The 18,080-nt window shown below is 45.4% G+C and overlaps 1 protein-coding gene across 13 annotated transcripts in view; it reads right to left on the reverse strand.

Annotated features, from left to right (window-relative positions):
- BCAS1 (brain enriched myelin associated protein 1) overlaps positions 1-18,080 on the reverse strand; it is a 100,526-nt gene that overhangs the window by 38,431 nt on the left and 44,015 nt on the right. For 9 of the 13 annotated variants that reach the window (XM_061437996.1, XM_061437998.1, XM_061438000.1 and 6 more), the window contains exons 5-7: positions 6,217-6,360; positions 4,946-4,990; positions 2,484-2,618 (exon numbers count right to left, since the gene is read on the reverse strand). In XM_061437996.1, coding sequence (XP_061293980.1) covers positions 2,484-2,618; positions 4,946-4,990; positions 6,217-6,360 — 324 coding nt within the window. The remainder of the gene's footprint in view (positions 1-2,483; positions 2,619-4,945; positions 4,991-6,216; positions 6,361-18,080) is intronic. The other 4 variants (XM_061438002.1, XM_061438004.1, XM_061438005.1 and 1 more) reach the window with 1 other exon arrangement.

Below are 18,080 nucleotides of genomic sequence, written 5' to 3' on the forward strand. Positions count from 1 at the left end.
GAGGCACTGAGCAAACCAGAGTGGGGAAGGGAGCATTTCTGGGTGTAGCAAAGACACTCTAAATCCACATCCTTTGCGTTCAATGTCTGCAGGATGTGTGACAACATTTTATGCTGAAGCATCATGTGTGGTTAAGCCAAGAGAAAAAAGATTCAGATTCAGCAAAGAAATGCTGACCTCCTTATTATTTATAACAATAAACGTATTCCATTGATTAACTCCAGGATTCTCCATTCTTTTACACTAAGAAAATCCTTTTTATAAGAAGGAAAATTGATCTATAAAGAAACGAACCTAGGAGTTAACCAGGATTGGTAGCCCTTATATTCTTTTAGAGCAAAACTAGAAGACAATGTTTTATCCTTGAATTTGCTTGGATGAGGTCTCCTTTTCGGTCCTGGGTCACAACGAACTCAAGGAGGAGGAATATCACAACTCCCAGAATCAGGCACCAAGGTTCACTGATAGACTCTGGCTGGTCTGTTTTAATGGCCCTTTTTTCCTATCTTTTTGGACGACCGAACAATCAATTGAAGAAAAGATGAACACTTTCCGAGGCAGGAAGGTAAAAGCCAACGAGGCCCACCAAACTGCTGTATAAATGAGAGTAAAGAATATCTGGGACTTGTCCCCTTAAATGACATAAAACAAGAGACAGAATATGACTCAAGGCAAAACCTTTGGTCTGCTATACAGAACCCCAGGAAGGGTCACTTCCACATCACCCAGGAGTCCCAGAGTCCTCTCCTTTCCCCACAGGCACCTGAGGGGCAGGAAGCGAGACCAAGGTTTGGGGAAGCCCTGGGAATACGGAACTTGGGTGGTCCACTTGTGGGAGGGGAAGAGACTCTGGAACTTAGCATGAAATGAATGTCATGAGACATGCAGATCTGCCAGTGGTGGGCGGTCATACGCGTCGTAAACTTCCAAAGCTCCCTCCTCACAGGAGCTCCCTGTTCGGGAATTCTGCTAGACTCCTTTGCCCCAGTCTCTGACCCCTTCCACCAGCAGTTACCAAATCGTCTACTGCATCGGGTAGAACCGCCTTTTAATTTCCCCTCCCCCACTGCAGAATCTCTCATCCGCCCCTTCTCTCTTTGCAGAACAAAATAACTCTGTAGGGAAATCAAAGGGTGGCTCCATAATAGTTTGTTTATGCAAATATAGATTCAGCCAGGAGAGCTTTCTGTGGAGCTTTTATTTGCATACACAGTCCAGGGACTCTCATACCCAGCTGGGGATGTTTTTAAAATAAGTTCATTCAACTTAGTGGAGAATGGTGGACATTTCGAGCAACTTTAGAAGCATGCTGGCCCAAGTCAGGGGTCCTTTTAATTGATGATGGTTTTAGACAAATACTGGCTATTTCTTAGACACGAGAAGAATGAAATCTCTGAAACTGACTTCTCTGTTGTCTTTGCTTGTCAAGAACGTGGAGGCAGAGTTTGTTCCGCCTTCATTCATTGTTTTGCGGTGCCTGAGCTTCCGTTTGGGTTCAGTATAAGTTTAGTTAATACAGGGAAGAGATGGAGCAGAGCACAAGGCGATAAAATCTTGAGGTTAGAAAAGTGTTTCCCAAAGTGCAGAAAGCAGACCATTGGTGGGATGAGAGATGGCTTTGGGTTGAGCCAAGATATGATATTAAATAATATTAAAACCGTGAAAATACTCATCCTTTTTCAATTCTCATCTTTGTAAGACAATTCAGGAGGAAATCTCAGTCTGGTTTTGGTAGAGAAATCTTTAACATTTCCCTACCGTTGGCTAAGTGCCTTTCCATAAAGCTAGAAAGGCCAACAGTTCAGAGCTTAACATGAGCCAGGTAGCTAGAAGGTAATATCTTTTTTATTGCTTATATAATGGTACCTTCTTCTTATGAAAAGTGATTCTGCTTTACAAGTGTGATGTAATGTCAAGTTTCTTTTCAAGATAACCTTAAATAAGGAGTAAGTCAATTTCAATATAGAAATATTTAATAAATATGAAAGTCTTTCAGTCGTGTCTGACTCTTTGCAACCCCATGGACTATATGGCCCATGGAATTCTCCAGGCTAGAACACTGGAGTGGGTAGCCATTCCCTTCTTCAGGGGATCTTCCCAACCCAAGGATCAAACCCAGGTCTCCCACATTGCAGGTGGATTCTTTACCAGCTGAGCCACCAGGGAAGCCCCAAGTAAATAGTGATATATCTCAAAAATGATGGAGCAGGTACGCAAACATTCAACATTTGGGAAACACTGGGTTAGAAGAATCTTAGAACCCTGGTCCACACTAGTAATCTGAGACATTTAAAACTATGAGGACTTAAAAAAAATCACTGAAAATTGTCTCACATAATATTTAATTTCCCTCTAATGAGACCCACCACCCAAGGCTCTTTCTTCACTGAAGAGGAGCTGGGTGGACACAGGATGTGCAGGTAAGCCACAGAATGAAGACCAGGGTTCTGCTTTTTTCCCTCCTAGTTTAACGAGATACAGACCTTATGCCTAAAGAATTTTCTGAAGGCGAGTCCTAGCCTGGGGCTATGCAGGTGCTTTTTCTTGGCGCCTTTAGCCTGGACCTCGGATGTCTTCTGCCCGGCTTGTCCATCAGAGACACTTTCTCCCTTAGACGCCTTTCGGGCAACAGCAGTCACAGCTCAGAACTTTGTTTTTAAACAAAATCCATTTTTCTCTTTTGTTTTAAAGTGCGGTACTCCTGGTTGTCAATTATCTACTGATACATCACTCTCATCTTCCAATCACAAGGAATCATGTGAACACTCTGTCAAACTCTCAGACATGGTTAAAGAGCATTGTCACCGTCTATTTTTGTTACACGTTGATTTTCAACACGGTAACCTATTTAAATGACCCAGATTAGCGCAACTCTATCTGCTAAAGACAATGACAAGATTTTTAAGCTTTGTCTATAGGTCATGAAATAACCAGGTGAAAAAACTTTAAAAATGAAGAAGAGAATGCAGTCCCTACTGGATGGCTTTAAATATCTAAACGCTATTGTCATGTGAAAAAAAAAAATATATATATATATATACCTGAAGGTAAGCAACTTATTTTTGCATCCTGGACTCAAGGCAAATCCTGCCACTGAGTGGCCTTCATTCTCAAACTGATCTCCCCTTTTTTGGTATTAGAAACCTCAGGGGAACAGTATTATCCACAAAGATTCAACTGACTTCTAGATGGGCAGATCTCCTAGGCAAAAGATGTTTCTAGAATGAGCCAGTCCTCTGAGCCAAAATGAGACAAAATTGGGACTAAAATAGCCCAGCTACAATTATTCAGAATTGCTGACTCAAGTCACAAATGCTGGGGGATTTTGAGTGTGCTAAAAATTGCCCAGGGCCAAATGAGAAGATGGACAAAGGTTTCAAAGGCATAAATCTAAGAACTTCAGTAGAAAACATGTCCAGGAGGCAAGCGTGAGAATCAGGTTGGAAAGTCTGTTTGTGGGTGTCACAAGCAACCTACATTCACAAAACCCTCTTTTGAGATCCAGTTGCCTCAGTAATGAACCCAGCCCTCTCTGGACAGAAGCATGAGATTTTTATCTCTAGGTACTTTCTGCTGGGACCACATTCTAGGTGAGGCAGGAGCAGCTGATGAGAGGGAGGGCCCCAGGTCACTCAGAAAGCCACATGTCACACCCACACACCTTACTGTTTCAAACAATGCAAGACGCAGAACCCAAAGAGAAACCCGTGGACCCAACCATTCACTGAACTTGACCCTAGCAGCCTTGTAGCAAATAAATAACTTTATAGGAAAATGCACGTAGATGCCTCAGATATATCTTTTTTTTTCCAATGGAAAAAGAAAATTCTAGAGGAACCAATCAATACAAGGCAAATGTAATCCTGGTGTTCAATCTGTCCTGCAGGGATTAGGGAAATAGGGATCACCTACATTTGAATAGAACTCCCTGGGTTTAGCAGGCATGGTCACACATTCACTCCTGGGGGTGGGGAGATAGAAGTTTTATTGCCTCGGTTTTACAGATGTGGAAATTTGGGTTCAGACAGGTTAGGATCACACAGCCTTCAAGTAGCAGGACTGTGGCTTGAACACAGGTCTTCTGAGACAAATTCTAGGATCTTTTTCATAGCTCAGCCCCTTCAAATATGGGAAGCAGATGGACCAAGTTGGCCAAGCCGTTTGTTTGGTCCCAGTGGCTTTCAAAGCACTTTCAGTCACCAAAAGGAGGACAGAAGACACCTCTCTGTCACCAGGGTCAGTTATCCTCGTGATTCCCGGGAAATTCAAACCATGTGTCCTACTGAAGAAAACCGGCTCTGTCCAGTGTAAAGGGAAAACATCTCTAGAAAGTCGCCGTTGCAGACAAAATGTACTTTGAGAGGAACCAGCTGAATTTCTAGGATGACAGTGAAAAAGGGCATGCTCTCCAGGGCATCCTAACCCCTCCATTTGGCAAATGTCAACTCGTGGCTGTTTCGTGCCACCAAGCAATTGCCATGGCAGTAGAGATTATTTTTTTTTTCAAATGACATGAAAAACCAAGCAGGACATAGTTTTTGAAAACCAAAAGCCCAGAGGCTTACATCTGCTTTAAATTGAGTCCCACCGCTTTCTCATTTCCAGTGGCTTTTACTCTATTCCCTGGGTCTCTCCACACACGACGAAAAAGTCTAAGATGCTATATAATTATTAGTAGTCTGTTCTAATTCTGTGCAAGAAACTGGTTTTTGTGACATTATTTAGCCACAATTGGCACATATTTCAAGTTTTCCACCAAAATTTTCATTCAAATACCATTAACATAAATGGAACATTTTAAGGACGACCTAACGGCAGTATTAAATTGCTAAATATGTATATATGTATCTACACACACACACAAAATTCAAAAAACAAAGAGGACAGAAACCCAAATCCAGTTCCACACACAAACCCAAATATAAACACACTTCAGGCTACCTACCGTGTCTTCTGGATCTTTTTTAGTTTCGGCTTTGTGAGGCGAAACCTTAAAAGTTTGAAAAAAACAGATGTTACAAACCACAGCTCTTTAGGGTGATTTTATTTATTTATTTTCTCTCTCTCTCTCTCTTTCCTTTCTTTTTTTGGCCTTGCTGCAGAATCATAGTTCCCCAACCAGGTACTGAACCCAGGGGCCCACAGTGAAAGCATCAAGTCCTAAACGCTGGGCCCCCAGGGAAGTCCTTATTTCATATTTTTCTTTAACACAGTCCAGTTTACTCTACAGGTAAGGAATATAATAAGAAATCCTGTTAATGCCTAGGTATAGAAAAGTTAATGAAGTTAATATTTTATAGTGAAATGCATCAGATCTTATACATTCACCCAGAGCTTGACTGCATTCAAGTGTGTCTCCTGGAAGGCCAGACTTTCCAGCAAGGCTCCCACTGATCCAAACAAACATACAGCCCTTTGGTGTTTGTCGCACACTCTGTTGATTTTTTTCTGTTTTATCTTTCAAAGCTGGTCTTTGTCTTTGGAAATAGCCCAAATGCTTGAAGCTCTCTGTTTAATTATGCATGCACTCACTCAGCCCTTTTCTGAGTGTCTGGCACGTGCCAAGCTGTGGGTCCTGAAGAGTCAGAGATGAGCAAGCAATGGAAGGCGTGGGTCCCTGCCTCAACCCGATGAGAGCTTTAGACGTAACAAGATAGAAAGTGACTTCTACAGTTCAATTTGCCATTTGAGTGGCAAAAACGCTTTGACAGGTCAGCAACTCAGGGAAGTTTTTTCCAATTATTTTTATAGTCAATGACCATAATGACACCAACTGCGGTAGAGTTCCATGACCACATGGCTCACGTGTACTGAAAGCAAAAGGAGAGGGGCAGCCGAGGATGAGATGGCTAAATAGCATCACTGACTCCACGGAGGTGAATCTGAGCAAACCCCAGGAGACAGTGAAGGACAGGGAGCCTGGCACCCTGCAGTCCACGGGGCCACACGTAAGTTGGACACGACTTCGCCGCTGAACAACAGCGTGGCTATGGTTTGGTCACCTGCCATGCTTCTCACAGTTGCCAGCAGTAAAGGCTCCTTCGCTGAAAGTCAACTCCCTTACGAAACACCCTTCCCTGTTCTCCAGGGTCCGGCTACACCAAGATGACACCCCGTTTAGAGCAGTGCCATTCAAGCCCGTCATTCTTAGAGCTAGCAAAACTTTCTCACAATAAGACTTAGGAATAGAGTAGAAAAGGAGTTGAAATTACTTACCAGGGTTTTAAAGAAGCTCATGATGGAACTGTTCTCTGCCTGGGCGTCCTCCTTTGCAATCTCCAGTTGCTCAGGGTCCCCGGGGACAGAGCAGCTAACAGTTGGGACTTCCTGTCCTCCCTTTCCCTTGCCGTCAACTAAGTCCTAGGATCGAGACAGAGTTTTCACGGTTGCAACTTGTTGAATGTGGACTCTCAAAGCAATATTTTTGCTTCCCGCCTCTTTCTCCCTTACCCGCTAATTCCAGCCATACTTCTTCTGCCCACGGGGATGCAGAACAATCAGGGGCTTATGAGAGTCGCTCTTCCTTCCCCGCCCCCTCTTCTAACAGAATCAGCATCTGCAGTCAGTCGGAGGGACACTGTCCGGAGCCAGAGGCGAGCAAACACGGCAGGGCGCGTCCCAAACAAAACCCCTTTTCTCCCAGCTCTGCAGAAAGGCTGTGCAGGACGCCAGTGCCCTGTGCTCCCCCGGTCTGATTGTGGGAGATCCTTCTATGCGGTTTCCCACCGTCCCCATGGTGGTGGATTGTATCAACTAAGAAACGCACTGATGTTTTAGAATCATAATTCCGACTTCAGGATCTGGGAGTTTGTTGGTGAAAAGCTGGGGCACAGGGATGGACGTCCTCTTCTAACCCACCCAGGATGGCAGGATGCTTGCCAAAGCGGCCTTTTTTGTTTTCTTCACTCCCACGACCTTGGGCCAAGCCAGGTTACTTCCAACCCATGCATTCTGCAGGCTTGGGCTCAAGTTTTATCCTTCGCTGAAATCTCTCTGGGTCACAGCACCCACAGGACCTGTTCCCTTCTTTGGGTTTCTAGATCACCTCCCCATGCCGAATCACTTGGCATAGAGGTTAGCCTAGTGCCAAGGACCAAGCCAGAAGAGTCTGCATCAGAAATGGGGCTTTCTTTGGAACTTCCCTGGTGGCCCAGTGGTTAAGACTCAGCACTTCCAACACAGGGGGCGTGGGTTCGATTCCTGGTTGGGGAACTAAGATCCCACATGCTGCATGGCATGGCCAAAGAAAGAATGGGGCTGCTTTTTTTTGAACAGCTATGAAAATATATAAACACATTTTGGTGAATATTTTAAAAGGTAATAATAATGTGTGTATTCCACAGAGTTTTCCTCAGTTCCAGAGCTCTCTCTAAATGGAGCAGCACTTCTTGTGAAATGCCTCTGAAAGAGCTGCAACTTCATAAAACCCAACTCAGACCAGAGCCACAGCGATGAGTTCTCAGCTTTTCTAGTTCATCCCAGGCAGAACGAGTTTTACCTGGCGAGAGATGCCCCTTTAAACAGGTTCTAATATAACTTCTTGTTCATGCTGTGTGCTGTGCTCTGCTAAGTCCCTTCAGTCGTGTCCGACTCTTTGAGACCCCACGGACCTGGGTCTCTTACATCTCCTGCATTGGCAGCGGGGTTATTTACCATTAGTGCCACCTGGGAAGCCCTTTGTTCATATTCGAAGTCTAATATGAGTTGAATTTTTTGCTAATTCCAAGGTGTAATTCGGATCCAGGTTGTGAAGTAGGTTGATAAAGAGGATGGTTGAAAATTTTGTGTCTAGCGGATGAGTGGCTTCGCAGATGCTAGTGGTGAGGAACCCACCTGCCAATGCAGGAGATGTGGGTTCAATCCCTGGGTCAGGAAGATCCCCTGGAAAAGGTAATGGCAACCCACTCCAGTATTCGTGCCTCGGAAAACCCATGGACAGGGAGCCTGGCGAGCTACAGTCCACGAGGTCTCAAAGAGGCGAACACGACTGAAGCACCGTGGCGCTTAGCATGTGGTGCGCCTGTGTGGGCGATGATCTGATTTTAGGTGGTGCATACACATGGACACATACAGATGCATGAAGTTATTCTTTAGGAGTGTCTGTTTGGAAAGATACTTCTTTGGTACAATGAACAGTTTTGCTTGGGTAGAGTTGAGTAGAAAAACTTTAGATGAAATATTAAATCAAAAAAGTTACATAAATCATCAACAGGTGTGTGTAAGATGAGCCAGCATGGATGTGACACCAGCACTAAATCTGATGAAGTGCCCACGAGGCTGCTGGAGCTGATCCTTGGAGAGAGTTCTTATTTCCACCTGCTCACTCATTCACCTTCGTTCAGTAACGTGGTGGGGGAATCCTGAGCACTTGCAAACTGTAGAGCAGCCCCACGGTGTGAGTGCCGCCCGGAGCCAGCCCGCCCAGGCTCTGCCCTCTTCTCCGTTCACACCCCTGCCTTTTCGTGTTCCCTGATGTCTGTGTCTAGAGTGTTCATGGGCCGAAAGAGCAGCACCTGCCTCTGAGGGTCGCTGGGGTGACAGTGGGATGGTCCGTCCAAAGGGTTTACCGCGTCTGTAGCACACAGTGTCGTTTTGCTGTTTAGTTGCCAAGTCGTGTCTGACTCTTCGTGACCCCACGGACGCAGCCCGCCAGGCTCCCCTGTCCTCCACTATTGCTCAAACGCATGTCCATTGAGTCGGTGATGCCATCCAACCATCTCATCCTCTGTTGTCCCCTTCTCCTCCTGCCCTCAATCTTTCCCAGCATCAGGGTTTTCTCAAATAAGTCAATTCTTTGCATCAGGTGGCCAAAGTATTGGAGTGTCAGCTTCAACATCAGTCTTCCTGATGAACATTCAGGAATGATTTCCTTTAGGATGGACTGGTTGGATCTCCCTGCAGTCCAAGGGGCTCTCAAGAATGTTCTCCAACACCACAGTTTGAAAGCATCAAGCACACAGCAAACAGTCAATAAACGCTGTTGCTGTCGTCATCACTGTTAGGTTACTGAGCTCATCTTGAGCCTGGTGAGACTGACAAAGTTGAACCAGAGACGTTCCTGTCTCGAAGTGCTTCCAGTCCCACCGTGGATAAAGGCTGGCAAAGAAGAAGAACTTGGGTACAAGGAAACACGAGTCCCACGAGCCCACTTAGCTGCCGTGCAGAATCCGATGGGCAGCATTTTACACCGGCGTTAACACCCAGACACTCCCTGAACCAATCTGATCGAATGTCTGGAGGTGAGGCTCAGGCATCATCATTCTTAGAGCCTCTGGGTGATTCCAGTGTGCGTCAAGGATGAGAACAGCTGAGCTAGAGGGACGAGGAAGGGTTGAAGATGGAGCAGCATCTGCCCTCGGCCCTGGAGCCTGAGCTGCGGGTGGACACGTGGGGTGGGGAGGGCTAGGGTGGAGAGGAGTTTCAGACGGCAGGAAGGACATGAAAGGAAAGGATGAGGTGGGAACCCAGGTGGGAAGGGCTTCAGGGGCAGGTTATTCAGTTCGACTGAGATCCAGGGGGCAAGACAGGCTTCCCAGGCAGCTCAATGGTAAAGAACCCGCCTGCAATGCAGGAGACCCCAGTTCAATTCCTGGGCTGGGAAGATCTGCTGGAAAAAGGATAGGCTACCCACTCCAGTATTCTGGCCTGGAGAATTCTATACAGTCCCTGGGGCTGCAAAGAGTCGGGCACGACTGAGTGACTTTCACTTTCTTTCACTGGTGGTCCAGTGGTTAAGAATCCACCTGCTGAACAGAAGGTACGGGTTTGACTGCTGGTCCAGGAAGACCCCACGCGCCACAAACACTGAGCCTGTGTGCCAGAGCCCCGCGCTCGGCAACAAGAGAAGCCGCCGCAGTGAGGAGCCCGGGAACCAGAACTAGAGGCGCCCCCGCTCGCCACAACTAGAGGAGGCCTGCACGCAGCAGTGAAGACCCCGAGCGGCAGGAATAAAATAAATGAACAAAAAGTTTAAAAAGACTATAAAGTTTATACAAGCATTACCGGAGAGGGCTGAAAAAGTAGGAATGAAGAACCACTCAAAAGTCCCCACAATCCTAGAACAATGAAGCAGCATGTCATAGTAACATGTGGGATTCACCTGTGGACCACGTGATGGGGTATTTTGCAGCCATACATTCTTTGAGGAATGTGGATGAGAAGGAAAAATGTCCATGGTAATATCATATAATGATAATGATCAACCCTTATATGTCAAGCCCAATGCTAAGCTAGTTAAAAAGATCTCATTTAGTTCTTATAACGATTTGTCACACCATTTTTACTGATAAATAAATTGATTCATGAAAAGAATAAATAACTTGCCTTTGATCTTAGACTAAAGCTAGGATTTGACCCTAGGCCCAAATGATTTCAGCAGCAAAAAGCTTTTAAGTACACTGCCTCACACCTGCCTTCCTTCAGGGGTTTACCCAAATATCAACTTTGTACAAAGAGTTACCCTGTTTCAATTTCCCTTGTCTCTATTCCTCTTCCCTGCTATTCTCCCCACATTTGTCATCATTCACATATAACACAGGTTCGATCCCTGGGTCTGGGAAGATCCCCTGGAGTAGGAAATGGCAACCCACTCCAGTGTTCTTGCCTGGGAAATCTCCCGGACAGAGGAGCCTGGCGGGATGGAGTCCATGGGGTCACAAAGAGTCAGGCACGACTGAGCACACAGAAGAACCACATGTAACACATTTCGACCAAAGACATGTGCGAGTTTAGTGTGTGATACAGGTTTTTTATATTAAAGGGCTTTTTATATTGAAGACGTAGGGACAGGGGTGGCCATCTAAAAAGTTAACACAGCACCATGATACTGTGTGTGTGTGTTAGTTGCTCAGTCATGTTCGACTCTTTGCGACCCCGTGGACTGTAGCCCACCAGGCTCCGTTGTCCGTGGGATTCTCCAGGCAAGAATACTGGAGCGGGTTGCCAGTCCCTTCTCCAGTGCCGTAATCCTACTCCGGGGAAAATCTAAATGGATAAACACACTAGTAGAGCACTCAGGAAACGCTTCCATAATTTTGGATTGACAGAGCTTTTGTAACTTTGACTGAAACTCCAGAAGTCGTGAAAGGAATGGTCGAAAGTCAAAAAGTCTGAATGTTTGAAGACGTTCTGTGAGGAGGCTGGGGTGAGAAGCAGGCGCCCTCGTGTTTTACTGAGTGAAGTCAAGTAACTTCAGTCCCGATGGAGGGAGGGTTGGAATTTTGGCACTACCAACTAAAATTAAAAACACGTATATTCTTTCAAGGAGTCCCTGGTGGTCCAGTGGTTAAGAATCCGTCTTGCAATGCAGGGGATGTGGGTCGATCCCTGATTGGGGAACTTGAGATCCCAAACACTGTGGAGCAACTAAACTCCTTGAGCGGAAACCAGCGAGGCCGAGCCCCGTGATGCAGACCCTGCGTGCTGCAGCCAAGCGGATGGCGGGTGAAGGGCACCGTAGAAGCATACATGCCTTTACCAGCGACTCCGCTCTCAAGAGCTGAGTTCACGTAAGTGTGAAATAACAAATGCACAAGCTTACTTACTACAGTGAGGTCATAGCAAATGCTGGGAAACATGCCAAACGTCATTAATAAAGTCCTGGGTAAATAACTCATGGTACATCCATTCACTGGAAAACTGTGTGTTCCAGATTTGGACGCTGTACAGATAAAGACAGTAGTGTCAGCTGGGGAAAGAAAGCACAGGCCAGAACATAGTGCAGAGTAGATTAGCATTTGAATAAACAAGAAGGAGCTTGAGTTTATGCTTGTCTTCTGCTTGCATATGCTCAGGAAAGATTCATTTAAAAATACAAACAGTGATTATCTGGCGGGAGCGGAATTGCTAGACAAGTACGCCGTTTAATAATTTCTTATTTTGAGTCATGTGAACGCATTCTGTATTAAAAATTAAAATGAAAACAAAATGTGTGGCTTCCCTGCTGGCTCAGTGGTGAAGAGTCCGCCTGCAGGGGACGCAGTTTCGACTCCCGTCTGGGAAGATCCCACACCCGAGAAGCAGCTAAGGCCGTGGGCTCCAACTACCGAGCCGGCGTTCCGGAGCTGGGAGCCACAGGACTGAGCCCGTGCGTCCTGGAGCCCCGCTCCAAGGGGAGACACCACAGCTACAGAAGAGCCAGCACAGCAACGAAGACCCAGCACGAACAAACTGAACAAATACAACAAAATGGGGACGACTGACTCCAGATTCACAGAAGCCGTCCAGAGAGCCAAACGGCACGCGGGGGAAGGCGATCCGGCCCACGGCCACCAGCGTGTGGCCTGTGCCTGGACTACTGGGTTATTTGTAGGAGCTTTGTCCTTAACTACAAATACATCTTCGCTATTTTCATCAGGCCTCCGGATCATTCTGAGCAAACAGAAATTTCAGACAGAAACACAGGCACTCTCCAGGAACTACCTGGAAACTTCTTTTTAAGCAAACAGGTGTGCATGGGGTCAGCGTGTTTTTCATCTGTGCGGAAGAGGCCTACATATATTCTTTCCCTTTCAGTCGGCTTCAAAGGGCAGACAGATTGAAACAGTAGTTACCGGACCACAATTTGTCATGTTGAAAAACCGTGCTGCCTTATCATACCTTGATTGTCTATGATCAAACCCACATGGGGCTTCTGGCACCTTCCTCCCACTGTAAATTGTCAGCTGGGTTCCTTCTCCCTCAAAGCAAGGTCTGCATTGTCCAAGTGAGAATATACGTGAAGGCAGGATGATCAAGGCTAAAAAAAAAGCCTCGCCTGGAACTACTTGTAATGAACGTCTACCTCATCTAGAGGTCCCCACCGATCGGGCAGCACTGGGTTCGTTGTGAATTTTTGTACCAAGAATCACGGTCCAACACGCAGCTTAACACGGGAAGATTTGTCTAAGCAATGTCGACTGGTACAGAAACCCATTACCCGACTCTCTTCCATCTGTTAGAAATTCGAGCCACATGCTGTCTGGGATAAAAGGGAGAGCTCCGCTTCCTCTCCCACGCGGTTGCCCCAGACGCACAAGGCCATCACCGGCTCAGCAACAGCGGGCTCCAGACAAACGCCCAGGCCTCTCTCTTCTCCCTCCAGCAGCACACCGCCTGCACACGCCCACCGTCACACCGACGGTGAAAAATGGGATCCGTGCACGCTCAAAGCTAAACACGCATCCTTCAGTTTTCTTAGAAGGGCAAGAAATCAATCAAATAAGCAGGAAGGGATTCCAAGACCAAAGTCTACTAAAAATGTTCAGTGGAAATTTAACATTTCTGAAGTAATTTGGGAATTTTTCTTTAACACCTCGTTTTACTACAAAGCTCAAAACCACCGAAGGAGGATCTATCCCGGGAGTTTATTTTGTATTTTTACTTTTTTTCCTCTATTCTAAGATTTATTTATATGTGTATTTTTGGCTGCTCTGGGCAAGCTTTCTCCGGTTTTGTGGAGCAGGGCTTCTCACTGCAGTGGCTTCTCTTGCTGCAGAGCTCAGGCTCCAGCGTGGCCGGGCTTCAGTAACTGTGGCCCCCAGGCTTTCTTGCTCTGAGGCATGTGCGATCTTCCTGGACCAGGGCTCAAACCTGTGTCCCCTGTATTCTGGATTCTCAACCACCGGACTACCAGGGAAGCCCTTTACCACTATTCTTGCCCAGTTCACATCAACGGATAGAAATGCATTCACATCTTTTAAGCTCATGGCAAAAATAAGGAAAGAAATAGAACAACCGTAAAATACAGTTACGAAAGGACTTGGAAAACTGCCCATCCGCAGCGTTTTCTCTTTCCAAAACACACATTGGCTGTGCGTTTTAAAAGCCAGTATTATTTCTGAACAAGAAATTGCCACGCAACCTCTGGATTGCACAGTTCCAGAATGACTGTAAGTGAAAATAACCCCTGTTAAACCTCTGGTTACTGCTGCAGTTTCTAATACAGCTCAGGACGGCGCAAGCTCCATAGCGCCGTCTAGTGGAGGAACTGGGAAACTACCTAGATTGCAATATTTTCCTTATACGTAGGCAGTACTCGGTGCTTGCTTCATGCATAAAAAAGAGAAAATTTACATGAGCACAGAATAAAAGTATTAACTGCACCCATTATCCCATGACAGCAAATAACTACTGCCAACAATCTGCAGTTTTGCATTTCAAGTCCCTCTTTGGGTAGAAGGATGAATGTACATGTGGACAGGCAGGGCAAACGTTTATCCTAAAGGGATAAATACACTACAAAGTATACACTACTTTGAAACTTGATTTTCTTATTTAATGTTATGTTATAGCTATCTTCACAATCAATAATGCTATTTCTATGTCATCTTGTTCATGATCTCCAGTGTAAGGGTATACCAGAGTCAGTGCAAAGTCTAACTAGATCTTTTAGATCTTCCCAACTTGCAAAACTAAGACCAACCCAGACAGCGTATTAAAAAGCAGAGACATTACTTTGCTGACAAAGGTCTGTCTTGTCAAGGCTATGGTTTCTCCAGTGATCATGTATGGATGTGAGAGTTGGACTATAAAGAAAGCTGAGCTTTGATGCTTTTGAACTGTGGTGTTGGAGAGGACTCTTGAGAGTCCCTTGGACTGCAAGGAGATCCAACCCCTCCATCCTAAAGTCCTGGGTGTTCACTGGAAGGACTGATGCTGAAGCTGAAACTCCAATACTTTGGCCACATGACAAGTATTGGCCAAATACTGACTCATTGGAAAAGACCCTGATACTGGGAAAGATTGATGGCAAGAGGAGAAGGGGATGACAGAGGATGAGATGGTTGGATGGAATCACTGACTCAATAGACATGGGTTTGAGTAAACTCTGGGAGATGGTGATGGACAGGGAGGCCTGGCGTGCTGCAGTCCACGGGGTCACAAAGAGTGGGACATGACTGAGTGACTGAACTGAACTTTTCTCTTACAAATAATGTGGGACTTCAAAAAACACAAAACCTTATGGATAAATGTTACACATTTTCTCAATAAATTCCCAGATGTCATATCGTCCTTTCAAATTTCGTAAGACTTAAAAATTGTGTACTGCCAGAGTGCCACAGTTGAAATAAACTTCCTAGTGAGCCAAGTAGTTGATTAAGAAATTACCAGACACTTCAGAGGGCAATAAAATAACATAAAAATATTGAAGTGTAAAATCTAGATTAAAAAAAACTCACATTGGTAACTTTAAAAAGTTTACGTATTTGTAAAATGTATTTAGGACTTAGTTGCAGCACACGCGACCTTCGCCGTGTCTCGTAGGGTCTTTGTTGCTGTACTCAGGCCCTCCAGGATGGCATGTGGGCTTAGCTGCTCTGCAGCATCGGATGTGGGATCTTAGTTCCCCAACCAGGGACTGAGCCTCTGTCCCCTGTACTGGAAGGCAGGCTCTTAACCACTGGACCACCAGGGAAGTTCCTGAAATCTAGACTTTTCATTGTCTTCTGGCGTGTTTTCTAGGTGGGAGAATCTTCATGACACAGATCTAAAAATGCTCCACTGACCCATTTTCTCTTTTTTTTTGGAAGGAGAGAGGCAACCCTGTTCATTTTAGCTGCTTAACCTGATTGAATCAAGCCAGGTTGGACCAATTATCCCGTATGATATACTTTATTACAAATCACAAGCTCACCACCTGTTTTAATACTCTGTAGACATAACCTCAGGTTATTAATAGCTCATCTTATACCTTTGGCAGCAGAAGTGTAACACAGCACCTTGACATGATACAGCCTCGTTAGCCCATGGTATTGACCGAGGCAGAGATGTTATATTTATGAGATTAAATAAACCAGCTGTCCATATTAGTCATAGGTGGAAGGTGGAAAGAAATCTATCAGAGAAAGCAATTCACACTTTCCTCCTATAAATAAGGGTTTTCCATTTTCTCTCTCAGCAACTCCTCCACTTGAGGGGTAAGTGAATTTTTCAACTTGATTTCCGATGGCAAGTGAAATGCGGGTAGAGAATTAAGCAATAAAACGTTCTTTCCTTGCTTCTTTTTCTGGCAGCAGTAATTACTTTGGGGATATTCCTAAGGACACAGGAGTTGGCATATCCTTAAATAAAGTCCGCTATGTATGATATAAAATTGAAAAATACGATTACAGTGGGTAAAGAGTGGGCACAGAGTAATTCCAGGTCATGTCGGGCAAAAAAGAATCTGTGGAAGGCGCTTCTGTCCTGTGATTAGTTCCAACATGGACAACCCCCAGGCTGATAACGATATTTTACATTTATTAGAGAGAAAAAAGATCCAACATTAAAAAAAAAAACTTTAAAATACAAAAACAGATAACCCATAGCCTGGAACAAGTTCGTCATCTGTTTAACAAACACTTCCCGAAAGTGAGAAAACGGTTTTGAATGCTGCAAAATTAGGCTGCATATTTTCTAAGAATTGTTTGGACTTATTCAGGAAAAGAAAAATGACATCTTTTTTCCTGAATTTTTGCATTAGACCGAATCTTTCCTGACCCCACCCTCTATCCAATCCTAATTATCAGCTTCCTCTCTCCTCTGCTTTCTATCTCAAAACTCTGTTTATTTCATTCGTGACCCTTTTCATACACTGGAACTGCTTATTTTCTTGGTTATTGGTCTTCTCCTTCATGGATCATAGCCTTGACAGCATAAAAAGCAGAGACATCACTTTGCCAACAAAGGTCCGTACTGTCAAAGCTATGGTTTTTCCAGTAGTCATGTACAGATATGAGAGTTGGACCATAAAGAAGGCTGACCGCCGAAGACTTGGTGCCTTTGAATTTGGTGCTGGAGAAGATGCTTGAGAGTCCCTTGGACTGCAAGGAGATCAAACCAGTCAATCCTAAAGGAAATGAACCCTGAATATTCATTGGAAGGATTGATGCTGCAGCTGAAGCTCCAATTCTTTGGCCACCTAATGCGAAGAGGAGACTCACTGGAAAAGACCCTGATGCTGGGAAAGATTGGGGGCAAAAGGAGAAGAGGGCAGCAGAGGATGAGATGGCTGGATGGCATCATTAACTTAATGGACATGAATCTGAGTAAACTCTGGGAGATGGTGATGGACAGGGAGGCCTGGTGTGCTGAGGTCCATGGGGTTGTAAAGAGTCGGATACGACTGAGCGAATGAATGAACAACAACAAAATTGTTGATCTTTATGCTATAATGAAAGCTCGCACGGGGTATAACATTCTGTTCATCCTAAAATCATTCCTGGCACAAAGAAAGCACTCAGATGTTTGATGAATGAATAAACGAAAAGTACTGATCCTTCCGATTCACTGTTCAACACCTGCTTACGAACTGACCCTAAGGCTGGATTTATTATTAGCCTACATTGCTTCAAATTGTCTTACAGGCTACGAAGGATGAAAAATGGTCTCTGTTGGGGATTTTTTCTGTACTCCCAACTCTGCCATGAGAACAGAGCAGCGCAAAGAGCAGCTCAGGAGCTGCACTCTGGGGGCCGACGGGGGAGGCGGGTGTGCGGGCAAACTGGAGGAGCGCCCCTCCGGAGGGCAGGCACAGCGCATACCCGACCGCCGAGGGACGTTCCTACTTTCAGAAACACGCGAAATAGGGATTCTACTGAAATCTCACACTTCAAAACTGCGGTCAACTTTGTCAATTGCAAAATGTTATCAATGGACTAAAATATTATTATAAAACACTGTATATGCCAAATGGGCTTCCCTGGTGGCTCAGACAGTGAAGAATCTGCCTGCAATGCAGGAGACCTGGGTTCCATCCCTGGGTCGCGAAGGTCCCCTGGAGAAGAGAAGGGCTACCACTCCAGTATTCTGGCCTGGAGAATTCCGTGGACAGAGGTCAAATAAAACCTGTGTGCAGCTTCATACATCCCATGAGAGCCCATTTTTCAACTTTGGTCTATGTGCCTAGCTCAGCATCTTCTAGAAGAACCATTCCTTGGGAGATATACCCAACTGGCTGGACAAATGATCGCTCTATGCAGACTGAAGCCTGAGAAACACTCAGATAAACAAAGCAGAGCAGGGGTGCCTGCTGAGGACTTCTCAGAGCCTTTAGTGGCCGATGTCCACTGAGAACCTTCTCGAGAGAGGACAGACCAACTGCTATTTCCCAAAACTGTTTG

Source organism: Bos javanicus, chromosome 13 (assembly GCF_032452875.1).
Source record: "Bos javanicus breed banteng chromosome 13, ARS-OSU_banteng_1.0, whole genome shotgun sequence".
Classification (NCBI taxonomy): domain Eukaryota; kingdom Metazoa; phylum Chordata; class Mammalia; order Artiodactyla; family Bovidae; genus Bos; species Bos javanicus.